The sequence below is a fragment of the Rhagoletis pomonella genome, unplaced genomic scaffold, assembly GCF_013731165.1.
Source record: "Rhagoletis pomonella isolate Grant_MI unplaced genomic scaffold, Rhpom_1.0 Rhpom_scaffold_00008, whole genome shotgun sequence".
Lineage (NCBI taxonomy): Eukaryota > Metazoa > Arthropoda > Insecta > Diptera > Tephritidae > Rhagoletis > Rhagoletis pomonella.
The window spans coordinates 3,076,090-3,090,694 of record NW_023458562.1 but is presented as its reverse complement, the minus strand read 5'-3'; the positions used below and the strand labels follow the sequence as shown (position 1 = coordinate 3,090,694).

Below are 14,605 nucleotides of genomic sequence, written 5' to 3'. Positions count from 1 at the left end.
TGCCTATTTCTCGTTGTTCGCTTTGTGTTGCCGCAGTATTCGCCACAATAATATTACGGACAGAGGCGATCCTTGTGGGATGCCGTTGAATAGCTTTCTGGTTTTTGCATATTTGTTGTTGATTTTGACGCAAAAAGTGCGATTGCTTAAGAACGACTTTACAAAATTGTAGATCCTAGTGCATATTTTCCAGTCTGATAACTTTTTTAAAACAACATGAATTCCAATTCGATCATATGCTTTCTCGAAATCGAGAATAAGCACTGAAATATGGTTTTTAGTAGCTAGACCTCTTCTTGTAAAGTTTTCAAATAGAAGTAGAGCATCCAAAGTATTTTGTCCTTCCTTAAAGGCAAACTGATTGGTGCATATTAAACCGTTTGTCATCGCGTACCACATTAAGCGCTTTGCTACTATTTTCTCTAAGGTTTTACTCAGGCAGGACAGTAGAGAGATGGGCCTGAAGCCTGAAACGGTTGTATGGCGCTGGTGTGGCTTAGGTATGGGGACAACGATAGCATGCTTCCAACTTTGTGGGTAGTTTCCTTGGTTTAAAATTTCGTTAAAAAGGTGTACGACTCTGTTTTTTGTTTGTCCAGACAGATTTTTTATTAATGGGTAGGAAATTCGGTCCCTTCCAGGAGTCTTACCTTTCATAGAACCGATTGTCATTTCAAATTCGAATGTGGAAATAGGGTTCTCCAATCCTTCCGCGTTTGCAGAGAGGTTGGTGTTTTTATAGACTTTCGCCAAAGTAGTATATTTTTCCTGGATAAATTCACTGTGGAAATTCGAATCTTTAGAGTATTCAGACCACGAAGCGCAGAAAACATCTGCAATATCTTTTGCGGGGTAGATGGGACCATCATTGCTGTGTATAAATTTAATGGATTGCGGATTGTAAGTCCCTGTCAGTCTTTTTATATTGGCCCAAACTTGTTTAGGGTCTGTTTTGGGATTTATTGAGGTGGTGAATTTCGCTAGGGACTTTCTTTTGGCTTCCTTAAGAGATCTTTTGAAGTGTGCATTTGCCTTTTTATAGATAAGCAAGTTAGAGTCCGTTCTATCTTTCTTGAAAGATTCCCATGACTTAAATTTGATTCCTCTCAATAAGGACAGGTGTGGGGACCAGTACGGCACAATATGTTTTTGTGTTTTATGTTGCGTCTGGGGAATGGAAAAGTGGGCGGCTGTTCGTATTGTTCGCTCAATATTTTTGGCTTCTTTGTTAATGTTGCGGGTTTGTGGAGTTTTTGAAATTAGGCTGTCTGTTAATGTTTGAAATTTTTTCCAGTCGGCTTTGTTTATTAAAAATTTTGGTTTCGGTTTGCCACAATTAGTGTTTGGTGTACTGAGATTGGTCAGGATAGGGAAGTGGTCACTTCCATGTAGGCGATCCAATGTTGAGCTGTTAAGCCTTGGAGCCAGATTGGCGGAACATAGAACTACATCTACATTGGTAAAAGTTTTGAACGTTGAAAAATGAGTGGGTGCGTTGTCGTTTAGTACTATCAGGTCTTCGAACATAATCAAGTCTTCTAGAATTTTACCTCTTTGATTCGTGGAGTTTGAACCCCAGAATGGGCTCCAGGCATTTAAGTCGCCTGTAATGATTATAGGCGTGTTAAAACTGCGTATAATATCTTGCAACTCTTTCAGACTGAAGTTTTGATGTGGCGGTATATAAATGGAAATTATAGTGAAACGGAACCCTACATCTAATTCGATGGCTATTGTTGATAAAGGAGATTGAATTTGTATTTGTTTTTGCGAAGTATCCTTTTTTACCATAACTGCAATGCCCTGTTTGCCTGTATGGTTATGATTTAAATTGTGAAAGTAGCTAATGTAGTTTTTGGGTGTTGTGCCGTGCTTATTTACGGGCAAGTGTGTTTCTTGTATCGAAAGGACTGATGGTGAGTATTCGTTAATTAATAATTGGAGTTCATTAAAGTTGTTGTAGTAGCCATTTATGTTCCAATGGAGTATATTAAACACCATTATGGCAATTAATATATTTTTTCTTTTTTTAATTTGAATCTAAATCACCTTTATTAAGGTGAGATAGAAAAAAATAGTCATTTTTCCGCAAAAGGTCTTGGCTAAGTTGTGAGATTGGGGAGACGGGGTTAGAGAGAACCTGAGTCATGTTTCTTTCGTTGCTGGTGGTTGTGGACGTATAGTTGTTGGTAGTTGCATTTCTTGAAGTAGTGGGTTTATTTGTGTTGGAGGATGTTGTTTCGCTAGTTTCTTGTAATATTGTTGGTGCTGTGGAGTTATTGGTTTTTGATTGGGTTATGGAATTTTGAGAAGTACATGTGGTTGCTGGAGGTCTATTCTGCGTAATATTAGAGTATGAGGAAAAAATCATTGGTCGTGGTATTTGTGAGCTGTATATGTCTTTTGCTTGTTTCATAGAGCATTTTCTTTGTATTTTTATTTTTAAAATTTCTTTTTGTTGCAAAAACTTTGTACATTTGTTTGAGTTAGCGGGGTGCTCTTCATCACAATTTGCACACTTTGTGCGCACGCATTGGACGGGCGTGTGGGGAGGTAAGTTGCAGTTGACACAGGAGGGGTTGTTTTTGCAATGTTTCTGCGTGTGACCAAGTTTCTGGCAACTTTTACACCTCATCGGGTTTGGGATATACTCCCTGATTTTTACTTTGTACCAGGAGACATTGATCGACTCCGGCAAGTGGTAGGAATCAAAAGTCAGTAAAACTACGCCGGAAGGTTGGCGTTTGTCGTCTATAAGCTTAGTGAATTTATATATGCTTACGACACCTTGGGATTCGAGTTCTCTAACAATTTCTTCATCGGGGATAGTGCTTAAGCATGGGGCGTAAATCGTGCCCTTGACGTAGTTTAGGTTATCGTGAAATTTGCATTTAATCTCACATAAACCCGGCAGATTTTTTGCTGCAATGAACTTATTGGCGGCAGTCTTGTTCTTTACAAGAAGCAACAGACTTCCGTCTCGGAGTTCTGAAATATTTTCAATTTCGTTGCTGATAATTTTTAACGACCTATGTACTGCAAAGCATGAGTACTGCGTTAATGGTTTTTTTATCATTTGCTGCCGAAATCACTACATACTTGGGGTTTTCAAAGGGGATTGAGGAGGTTGGAAGTTCCGGGAAATCGTTTATAGATTTGTTTGTACGCTTTTTTTTTGCTTTGGGACTATTTGCCAGAGAGGCAAATCTATTGTCCCCTAGATTAAGGGCCCCATGGGGCATTTTACCCGATTACCATTAACTACTTTTCACTTTCACGTAGGAAACACGTGTATGAGAAAAATATACAATAACAAATATTAATATGTGCTTAAGTAGCGGTTTGTACACTAATATCAGAGTTAAACACAACTATACGCTCGCACAAAGACACAACCGTAGGCAACGAAAGTTAGTCGATGACTGAGCTTCCATCTTATTGGCCTCAGCTATGCTCGTTTCGCATATTTTTTGAACTTTTTGCATTGAATCTATACGCTCACCGAATTTCCTCTCTATAGCTTCTGAAAGGAGCTTTGACTGTTTAACCCGCATTTTTTGCGACTCTTGAAAGTCGTCTTTACACTCTTTTATGTTTTTTACTATTATTCTCTATAGAGATATTCATGTTTCGCAACACCTCATCAATATTATGCATATATGTGACACAACCATCACACATAAAGCGCACATAGGCATTGTTTTTACTGTACTCATCGAGATCATAGCATTTCTTTGCCCATTGAAACACTTTGACGCATATACCTTCACAGCGGATTCCACTCTCACCGCGTATTAGGCCTTTGCACTTATGGCAGTCACCCATTTTCTTGGCTGACACTTCACTGCACTTTTGAGTGTTTTTTATTTATTTGCCGACGTCCCAAGCCTTGTCGCACGGTGTTATCGACACTTGTGTTTATTATGGTGGACAATTCGTTATTTGTGTTCGTATGTGTGGGTTATGTTTACTAGATGTAAAACACTATTCTCTATTCTCTTCACTTTCACCGTTTTCTTCCTAGTCAAAGTATACTTTAATTTAATTTGATTTGCTTAAACTAGTGTCACTATCACTTTGCTATTTAGCAAAATTCACTTTCCGATTATATATATGAATCGCTATTTGCATTTGAAATCGCTTTAAGCTAATAAAAACCGCTGAATTTAAAAAAACTTCGCGGAACTAACTATAACACGACCTTTCACACGGGGAAGAGCATCTGAAGACCTGTAACTTCACCTCTGGTGTGAGTAAGCTTCGGTCAACCGTGAGGTCACTGTCCAATCCGACGAAGCACGACGACACAGTCGAAATTTCTTTCGGCGACCATGCTTCGTCGGACCCGGAGCGATGCGCGAGCTATTTTAGCCGGCAGTTCATACTGCATCCTCCGGGTGGACAAAGCCAAGCGTCGAGTGACCAGAAGGCTGCACAAACTGCCAACGAGTTGTGCCCCCCTTGCTTTCACTTGCGGTGAAGTTCAGGTGGCCATCGGGAAGGCCAAAGGCTCCAAAGCCATGGGTCCCGACGGAATATGCATGCTGATGTTGAAAAATTTGGGTCATGCGGGCGTAGCGTACCTAACGGAGGTCCTCAATTTGTCTATGGCCGCTCTCATCATCCCAGACATCTGGAAGGTGGGGAGAGTGGTCCCACTGCTCAAACCGGGGAAACCTGCCAACAACGATTCGTATCGGCCGATAACACTCCTTTCCCCGGTAGCGAAGACACTTGAGGCCTTGCTGCTCCCGTATTTCACGAACCACCTGACCCCAGCGAAGCATCAGCATAGTTTCCGTAAAGTGCACAGTACAACAACCGCACTTAACGCCATAAGCACTCAGATAACTCGTGGCCTTAACCGTAACCGTCCCTGTGAGAGAACAATTCTAGTAGCGTCGGACTTGTCAAAGGCGTTTGACACCGTCAGCCCTTCCACGCTACTAGAAGATATAGAGGCTTCCTCTCTCCCACAGAGACTTAAACGGTGGTCGGCAAATTATCTGAGTGGTCGACACTCGTCGGTAATGCTTAGAGACAAATCGAGTAAACTCAGGAAAATAAAACAAGGGGTTCCACAGGGTGGTGCCTCATCCACCAGAGGGAGTCTCGATTGTCTCTTACGCCGACGATTGCTCGATCATGGCGACTGGGAATGGAATTGATGACCTGTGTTAGAAAGTAAGCGGGTATCTCTCCGAACTTTCTCGCTTCTTCACTGCAAAGTGTCTAGCCCTCTCCCCTACGAAATCATCTGCGACCCTGTTCGCCACCTGGACGAAGGAGGTCAGGCTGCCGCTGGGAATTCACGTCGATGATACAACAATTCCGACGGTGAATAACCCCAAAATACTCGGAGTAACATTCGACAGCCTGCTCTCCTTCTCTGCGCACGCAACCGCTATTGTCAATAAAGTACAGAGCCGCAACAAGGTCCTCAAGTCGCTAGCCGGCAGTACTTGGGCAAAGACAAAGAAACTTTGCTGGCAACATACAAGGCAATAGGCCAGCCGTTTTTAACCTACGCAGCACCAGTGTGGTCGCCGGGGACTAGTAGGACGCAGTGGATGAAGCTATTTATTTATTTATTTATTTATTTATTTATTTTTTACAGTCTGTTAGACTTATATTGCAACAAAGATTTAACATTCTTATAACTAGATTTTAGATTTAAAATGTAAATATTAAATATTAAATACAAAATACAAAATGCTCTACAGAAATTTTTAAATAACATTATTTCTTTATCACTGCAATTATTTTATGTCAATATAAACGCATGCAATTTCCCGAAAGTTATGTAGACGGTTGGAAAGGCCGAGTTTCCAATCCGCGCTATTCTTTTTGGGTTACTCCATTTATTGATATCTCCTGGGTGGTCAGAAAGGCCGAGTTTCCGATCCACCCAGTCGCGCTTTCATGACGGTTGACGGTTGGAAAGGCCTAGTTTCCAATCCGCTCGTTTATTGTTTATTATCTAAGGGTCTAGGTAGTCGGAAAGGCCGAGTTTCCGATCCGCCTAGTCTCGATATCTTGGTGGTTGGAAAGGCCTAGTTTCCAATCCACGCTATTGTTGATACATCACTATCTTGTAGGCTGCGTTCTACAATAGTCAAATAGCAGCCGCTTGAAAAGAGTGATAGTATCACAATTTTTTATAGCCTCTGGTAATTCATTGAAGCACTTTAAGCCTTTATAGAAAATATTTTTTTTGTCCACTTCTGTTCTATACTTCGGGAGTCTGAAGCTGTTATTCTCTCTCAACAAATATGTATGCGTCTCATTTATATATCGGAGATTATCGCTAAGATAATCCGGCAGGTTGCCCTTTTTAATATTGTACACAAATTTCATAGCGTGGTAAAAAACTTGTTGCTTCACGCTTAACCAATTCAAGGTTTCAAGCATACATCTTGTTGGTGTGTCATACGGTTTGTTGAGGATGAATCTCATCGCTCGGTTTTGCATTTTTTGCAGCTTATCTACATGGGAGTCCCCCGCTAGGAAGAAAATCGTGGGGCAGTATATAAAGTGCGGTTCTACTATTGACCTGTACACCAACGTTTTATATCTTCTTCCCAAGTACTTACACGATCTCTTTATAAGGCCAATTTTTTTAGCAATCTTGTTGACTGTATACTCAACGTGCTCATCAAACTTTAGTTTGTTGTCTATGTATATTCCTAGGTACTTGACAATTTTCACCTCTTCGATATTTTCATCTTTGATTTTTAATTCACGGCTTATGGAGTCAGCATTTGCCGCTCTGGAAAATATCATAAAGTTAGTCTTTTTCACATTCAGTTTGAGTTTATTTGAACACAGCCATTGATACAAAGAATTAAGATCTTCTTGCATTTTGACAATCGCATTTGGTAGTTCCCTATCACTGATCGTTAACAAGGCATCATCCGCAAAGAGTTTTATTTTACAATGTTTGAGAGAACTTTTAATATCGTTTATATATATATTAAAGAGTAGGGGTGCCAAAACTGAGCCCTGTGGTAATCCGATGTCTACGGCTATCTTACTAGACATCTTAGAATTAACTATTGTTTGTTGCCTACGATTACATAGAAAACTTCTAAACCAGTCAAGCTCAGAGTTTTTTATACCAATGTATTTTAGTTTATCCAACATTCGGACCCTATCAACGGTTTCAAATGCTCTTTTAAGATCAATAAACACTGCCACTACATTAAGGTGTCTGTTCAGATCTTCTTTCCATTGAGAAAGCACCAGATTCAGCGCAGTCTCACAGGAATGTTTAGCTCTGAATCCAGATTGTTCTTTTATGAGTATTTTATTGGATTCCACATAGTACTGTAGCTGGTTTTTCACAACGGTTTCTAGCATTTTTTCCAAGCTAGGGAGAGTATTGATGGGCCTAAGCTCCTCAGCTTTAACCGTTTTTCTAACTTTCTTGACGGGCACTATTGATGAAATTTTCCATTCTTCCGGTACTGATCCTGTCTGGAGACTCTTATTTATAAGTAGGGCATAGAAATATCCCATATAATCAGCAGAGTCCTTAATAACACCTTCAGAAAGTAGGTTGTTTCCCCCAATTTTCCGCTTAAATTTTTTGGCAATTTGAAGAATGTCTTCCGTTGAGACCTCTTCAAATTTTAGCGTACTTGTGGGAGCTCGTTGCTCGAAAAAATCATAGTTTACACACTCTATATTGGTGTGTATTTCCAAAATGCTGTCCACGAAAAAATTATTTAGGTTTTCCGCAATTTCAAAGCTGTCTACGTAGTTGGTGTTATTTATTATCACTTCCCCAATATTTTCTTTGACCTCCGTGTTATTGACTACCTCCTTTAAGTATTTCCACATGAGTCGGCTGTCACCCTTATTTATTTCCACCTTATGCTCTAAGTATTTAATTCTTTTACACCTTACCATTTTCTTATATCTGCTTCTAACTAAATTATATTCACCCCAGTACCCTGACAACACTGCTTTCTCATGAGATTTAGATTTATACTTGTTCATCTCTGTCAATTGCCTATCATACCATTTGTTCCTCTGCCTAATGCGAGTTATTTTTGAGTAAGTCAACTGCCTCATGGCCCACATAATGCAATGAGTAATATACTCCACCATACCGTCAGCATCGAAAAAATTTAAGTTCGAGAAATCGCACTGCCTTAGTAAACTTGTTAAGTTCTCAGGGTTATATCTCTCCCAGGATATTACTTCTGCCTCCTTAGCAAGTGGGTTAAGTTTATTGACATTTAGTCGAAACATGATTGTTTCGTGGTCAGATATTCTATGATCCTCGACCTTTTGACATATAACTCGGTTATCATTGGAATACAACAAGTCAATACGTGTTTCCGAATGTTCCGTCACCCTCGTATTAAAATTTATTAGCTGTTGCATGGCTTGTTGCAAGAAAACATCATTGAGTTTTCTGCTGTAGGTTGATACTACGTTCATGTTTATGTTAAAATCGCCAATGATAACAGTGTTCACAGAATTTTCTGAGATTTCTGCTAAGATATCCTCCATATATGTAACAAATTCCGCATCACTTGAGCTTGGGGAGTGATAAACCACCCCGAGCTGCCACCTGGTATCACAGTGTGTGAGTTGAATAACTATACACCAAACATTTTTGTCTAAAGCCTTGTTAGTTATTGTTTTAAAACCGAGCGTGTTTCGAACGAGTATTATCACTCCCCCTGTATGTCTACTGTGTGAGTCGCAGCGTATCATCTGATACGCCGGGAACATTATTTCCGTATCCTCTATGTCATCAGTTAGGCATGTTTCGGAACACAGAAGTAGATCCGGGTCGGTAAAATCTATAAGTATTTCTAGCTCAACTTTATTAGCCACTAAACTCTGTATATTGAGATATACGCATTGCAAATATTTGGGTAGCGCTTTCTTTACACCTGGGTGAGACGTAAACTCAACGCTAGGGTCCCCACAAACTTGCTGTAATTGTTAGTAATTTACAGTATTTCTTTTATGCTCGAGCTTTTTCTGGTATACAGGACACTGTCGGTTAAATGTCATATGATTTTCATCAAGCCCTAAGTTAAATTTTTTATTAGCACGAATGCAATTTATGCATTTGTTTAATGTTTCCTTAGAACATTCCACAGTTTTGTGGTTATCTAGGCACTTGAAACATACCTCATCGGCTTTACATTTCGCAGCTATGTGGTTAAATCCCTTGCATTTGAAACAGAAAGTAACATCCATTCCATCTTTGACTCTACATTTTTCCCAACCTATGTTTATTTTTTCGCTTGCCAGCACGGCTGCAAAGGCATCTACATCTGTTTCTACTAACGCATTATAATGTTTTGCATTTCCTTTTTTTGTTTCAAAACATTTCAAAATTTTGAAATTACCATTTTTGAAGCATTCATTCTGTTTTTTTATCATCTCCCTGAGCTGCTCATTCTCATGTTTAAAGCTCATTCTATATACCATGAACCTTGGCTTGGCTACGTTTGGGATTTTTATTTCATATCTATCACTCATTTTATTCTCTATTGCCTTTTTGATTTTTTCACGCTCAGCCTCATTTTCTGTTTGTATTACTACAGCCCCACTTTTCCTCCCCTGTACACTATTAATTTTTAAGCCCGAGGGGTCAACATTTTTGTTCAAATCTTCTTTTGTTTTTCCCACTTCCTGCTTCTCTTTTGGTTGTAGAACTAATGGCTTCTCTTTATTTACTTTCGGCGGCCTATTATCTTTCGCAGTATTACCTTTAAAGAGATCCGCGTAAGTGGCTTTCGCCCGCTGACCTGCTAACGCGTCAGCAGTCACCGATTTCTTTATCTCTTCACATATTTTTTTGTTCTCATTTTCATTGCGCACTATGGCTTCGCAAAGATCATGGCTTTGCTTTTTTACGCCGTCAGCTATTGACTTAATTTGGTTCACTTCGAGAATACTCGCCTCACAGGTTTTTTGTACTCTTTGCATTGCATCAATGCGTTCCCCAAATTTTTTCTCTATTGATTGCAAGAGAAGTTTAAGCTCTTTCACTTGCATTTTTTGCGACTCCTGGAAGTCATCATTACACTCTTGGATCTTTTGACTATTTTTCTCTATTGTTATGTTCATATTTCGGAGCACCTCATCGATGTTATGCATGTATGTGTGACATTGGTTACACATAAAGCGCACAAAGTTGTTTTCTTTGAGTACATTCGCACTGTACTCATCCAATTCAGAGCATTTTTTTGCCCAGTGCCACACTTTACCACACACACCATCACAGCGGATTCCGCTGTCACCGCGAATTGGATTCTTGCACTTATGGCATTTATCCATTTTCGCGCCTTATTGTTTTTGTCACCTCACTGCACTTTTATGTCTCTAGCTATATTTATTTGTTTGTTTAATCAGAATGAAACAAATTTTTGTGCTTGCAAATAGCACAGTTTATTAGCACTTCACTATTTAAGTCACTGGCTCTAACGCTGGTTAAAATCACAACAATTCGGCTGTTTTTTAAAAATTTTCCGCAGAGCGATTACAAACACGTCAACAACGTTGCAGTGTTACCATCACATCACAAGCTACAGACAACACAGAACACCGCACTCAGGACAGCGACTGGATGCCTCCTGATGTCGCCAGAATACCACCTGCATGACGAGGCAAAAATGCTCCCGGTCAAGGAGCATAACATAATGCTCTGCAAGCAGTTTCTGGTTGGGAGCCACAGATGTGGCCACCCAAACATACAGCTGCTTGCAGAGGAGCCCTCGCCTAAGCACGTCAGGAGGCGTCTATACGAACTGACGGACGAAGTCCAGAGGTTCATTAAGCAGCCTCTGGACCCGTCAGCATACCGACAGGCCCTGAACGGCATTCACAGGGAATCAGTCTCGAGTTATGTAGACTCTAGACCTGTGAATGCCGTTCTAGGCACACAACCACCGGACAGTGACGAGACGGAGTTTCATCTGCCTCGGGAGACAAGAACCACAACAGCCCAACTTCGGTCTGGCTACTGCAGCAGGTTAAACTCATACCTGAGCAGACTGAACTCGGATGTGCCGAATGAGTGTCCGGCATGCGGAGAGACCCCTCATGAACCCTAACGGCTTTGTTCCTGTGGACCGACCCAGTGTAGGCTGCACGCTTCCTGGGGCTGCCGTTGGTGGAACTTGACGGCAACGACTGATATATCAACCGATCTGGGCGGAGTTGTTGTAGCCGCTACAACAACAACAACATGGAAAATACGTTAAGCAAAAAATATGTGGACGAAAAAAATAATGTAAAGATATAGAGCGCTAAGAAAAATTACATGATAACTTCAACCTACACAAAAAACTAAAAGAATTTCGTAACACAAAAAACGTAATACTTAGAATAAATATTTTAACAGTTAAAGGTAATAAATTAATAATCGACGAAGCAGGAAAAAAAACAACTATGGAGGGAATATGTGAACGAACTCTTCAAGGACGATTCGAGGGAAGACAGTATACCAGCTAGGGGCGTAACCGATGAAATATTTTTGGAAATAACAAAGTCAGAGATAATCAATGCAATAAAGGTCAAAAAAGAAAAAGCGGTGGGACGAAATACCAGCGGAGATAATAAAGCTAATTGACGGCGAAGGTATGAATGTATTACTAGAAACTTTTAACTACATATACAAAACTGGAGAATATCCCCTCTCATGACTTAAATCGACCTTCGTGACGCTTCCGAAGAAAGCAAACGTAAAGCTATGTAAAGACTACCGGCTCATTAGTTTAATGAGATATTTTTAAAAATTATGCATAGACGGATATATAATTATTAATGGGAGCGACGCAATTCGGGTTTAAGGAAGGCATGGGAACAATAGAAGCGCTGTTCAGTGAACAAATGTTTGTATAGAGATGCCAAGACGCCAACCAAGATGTGTTCTTATGTTTTATGGACTACGAAAAGGCCTTTGACAGAGTCCAGCACCGCACACTAATAGACACACTAGAATCGATAGACACAAACCAATATGGCATTCAATGTATTCGAAATTTACACTGGAGACAAACAGCAGAAGTCCGATTCGGGGACAATAAAACAGAAGAAATTAGAGTAAAGAGAGGAGTTAGACAAGGTTGTATTTTGTCGCCGCTCCTTTTCATAATTCATTCGAATAGGATTTTCGAAGATGCTCTACGTGACGAGACTGGCATAACAATAAACGGCTCGTGTTTCAATAATATTCGATACGCTGACGACACAACCCCGATCACAAACAATTTAGCAGACCTGCAAAGAATACTGGACAAAGTGGAAAGGCATAGCACACAATTTGGATTAGACATTAACATTCAAAAAACAAAACTCATGATTATAAATAAAAGTGGGCAAGACTACTCTAATGTTAATTTGACATTAAATAATACAAACATAGAAAAAAGTAAAAAGCTTCAAATATCTGGGCAGTTGGCTGAATGACAAGTGGGAGTATGACAATGAAATCAACGGCAGAATAGAGGCAGCAAGAGCAGCATTTAATAACGTGAGGAAGAGACTCACTAGTAGAGATATAGCGATTAAGTTGAAAATCAGATTTGTTAAATGCTATGTGTGGTCGACTCTCTTATATGGATGCGAAACATGGACACTAAAAAGCAAAAGCATAAATCGACTGGAAGCTTTTGAAATGTGGTGCTACAAAAGGATCCTAAAGATCAAGTGGACGGATAAAATATCCAATGACACTGTACTACAAAGAGCCGAGACCACGAGACAACTGATAAAAGAGATAAAACAAAGGACAACTGCCTATTTAGCACAAATTATAAGAGGGCAAAAATATGAAGTTTTAAGACTATTAATACAGGGCAAGATCGCAGGACGCAGTGGAGCAGGAAGAAGCAAAATTACATAGTTGGACAACATAAAAGAATGGATGGGCCTTAAAACTATAAGAGAACTAATAGGCAAGGAACAGAAACGAGTTCGAAATAATGATAAAAAATATAAACTAGTATAGTATGTAGTACAAGAAGAATATCGGGGATATTCGGAACTGCAGCAAAACAAAGCATCAGTCTCTTTAATGAGGGGGGTGGGGTTAGGCCTCAGCTAACACCCCTCTCCCTCTGGTCCGAACCCATTGAAACAGCTCGTTTCCTGGGCCTCCCGTTAGTTGAGCTTGATGAAAATGATTGAACGTAGACCCGAAAAAGGCGGGGCTTAGTAGTGCCGCTACAACAACAACAACAATCAGTCTCTTTAAATCTGAACTATAATTGATAAAAATGTGCAATATGAGCAAACGCGGGTGGATGTCGAATCCGAACTTAGTTGCGCAAATTGGGCTTTTCCAGCAATTATGGTTTAGAAGTAAGGCACTGTTGCTTTGGTTTACTGCATTTCCGAATAGGGGCACCGTTTCGGCAACTAGCAATGCAACTGAAGTTCAGTTGCTATCGATAATCGACCCATTATTCCGATATCTGGGAGAATTGACTTCCCTGGTCTTATTGTACAGATAGATTTCTATATTCCTCACAGAATTTCGCAGTTCCACGTACCTCAATCTTTGGTACGCTTTAGAGAGTTTATTAACGTCTATAGAACACTAGATATTGATTTTTCATCGCTAAGATTTATATTTATGTCCGTACCTGATTCTTGTTATTCTAAGTCTGAGGTATAATTGATTTAAATTTTTTTTAATGAATTATGTACATTTGTATCTAATACCATAGTCCGTAAAATGTACATCATATATTGAATAAATAAAAAAAATATATTAATAGGACCGAAAAAACTACTAACCTGCTGTGAATTTTCGTTTTTTTTTAATTTGTTGTACAGCAGCAGAGAATGTATTCGGATTCGCTTCAGTCGTTTGTAGGTCAAGTAATTTATCCGCGTTGTTGCTATGAACGTCTTGCACATTTTCTTTGTTAGTGCTCATCGATGTTAAGAACTTTTCTTCTACATTCCGTTTACTTGAAGCCATGTCTAAGCAAGCCTTTGGTAAGCTAAACGAAACGCCACTTTGGGAACATTCCGGCACATTCGTGTTACCCTCCTTTTGCCTATTATTTGAACCCTCTATAACAATTTCATTTTGATCTTCCTTGGCTATTACTAATTTCTTCGGAGTCCAAGGTTTTATTAATGAATCCTGCGACTGACTCATGTCATTATATAATGCTGGAATATTATTTTTTCTCAGCTAAACGTTCTTTTTGTCTATCAGTCAATTTCTCTGGTTTCAGGCTCCATACTGATGGAATTATAACATATACATCATCCTTAAATAATTCTGTAACCATATTTATATAATTTCTATCCATAGAAGAACGAGCTATATTTATAATAGATTGCTTCCACTCCTCAAAAAAACTTCGAGCCGACTCCTCCTTTTGATGAACTGCGTAAGAAATGTTTAAGTGTGGATTTGATTGTCTGCATCAACGAGCTCTGTTCTGGAGATTTTAAACCATGCAGAACACATCTTAACAGTGTAAGAAGTTTTTCCTTCTCTTTTTGGGGTACTTTCTTCTGAATTACTTCACACAAAATTGAAAATAATCGCTCGTAGAGTATAGGAAAGCCACGATAATCATGTTTCATTACTTCTTCCGAATATGCATTAAAA

At 39.5% G+C, this 14,605-nt stretch overlaps 1 protein-coding gene across 1 annotated transcript in view; it reads right to left on the bottom strand.

The window, feature by feature from the left end:
• Nucleotides 1–14,344, bottom strand: part of LOC118744115 (telomere-associated protein RIF1) — a 53,860-nt gene extending 39,516 nt beyond the window's left edge. Inside the window, exon 1 of the mRNA XM_036476845.1 lies at nucleotides 13,774–14,344. Within this exon, the coding sequence (XP_036332738.1) occupies nucleotides 13,774–14,143 (370 nt within the window). The 5' untranslated portion in view covers nucleotides 14,144–14,344. The remainder of the gene's footprint in view (nucleotides 1–13,773) is intronic.
• Nucleotides 14,345–14,605: the final 261 nt, after the last annotated feature.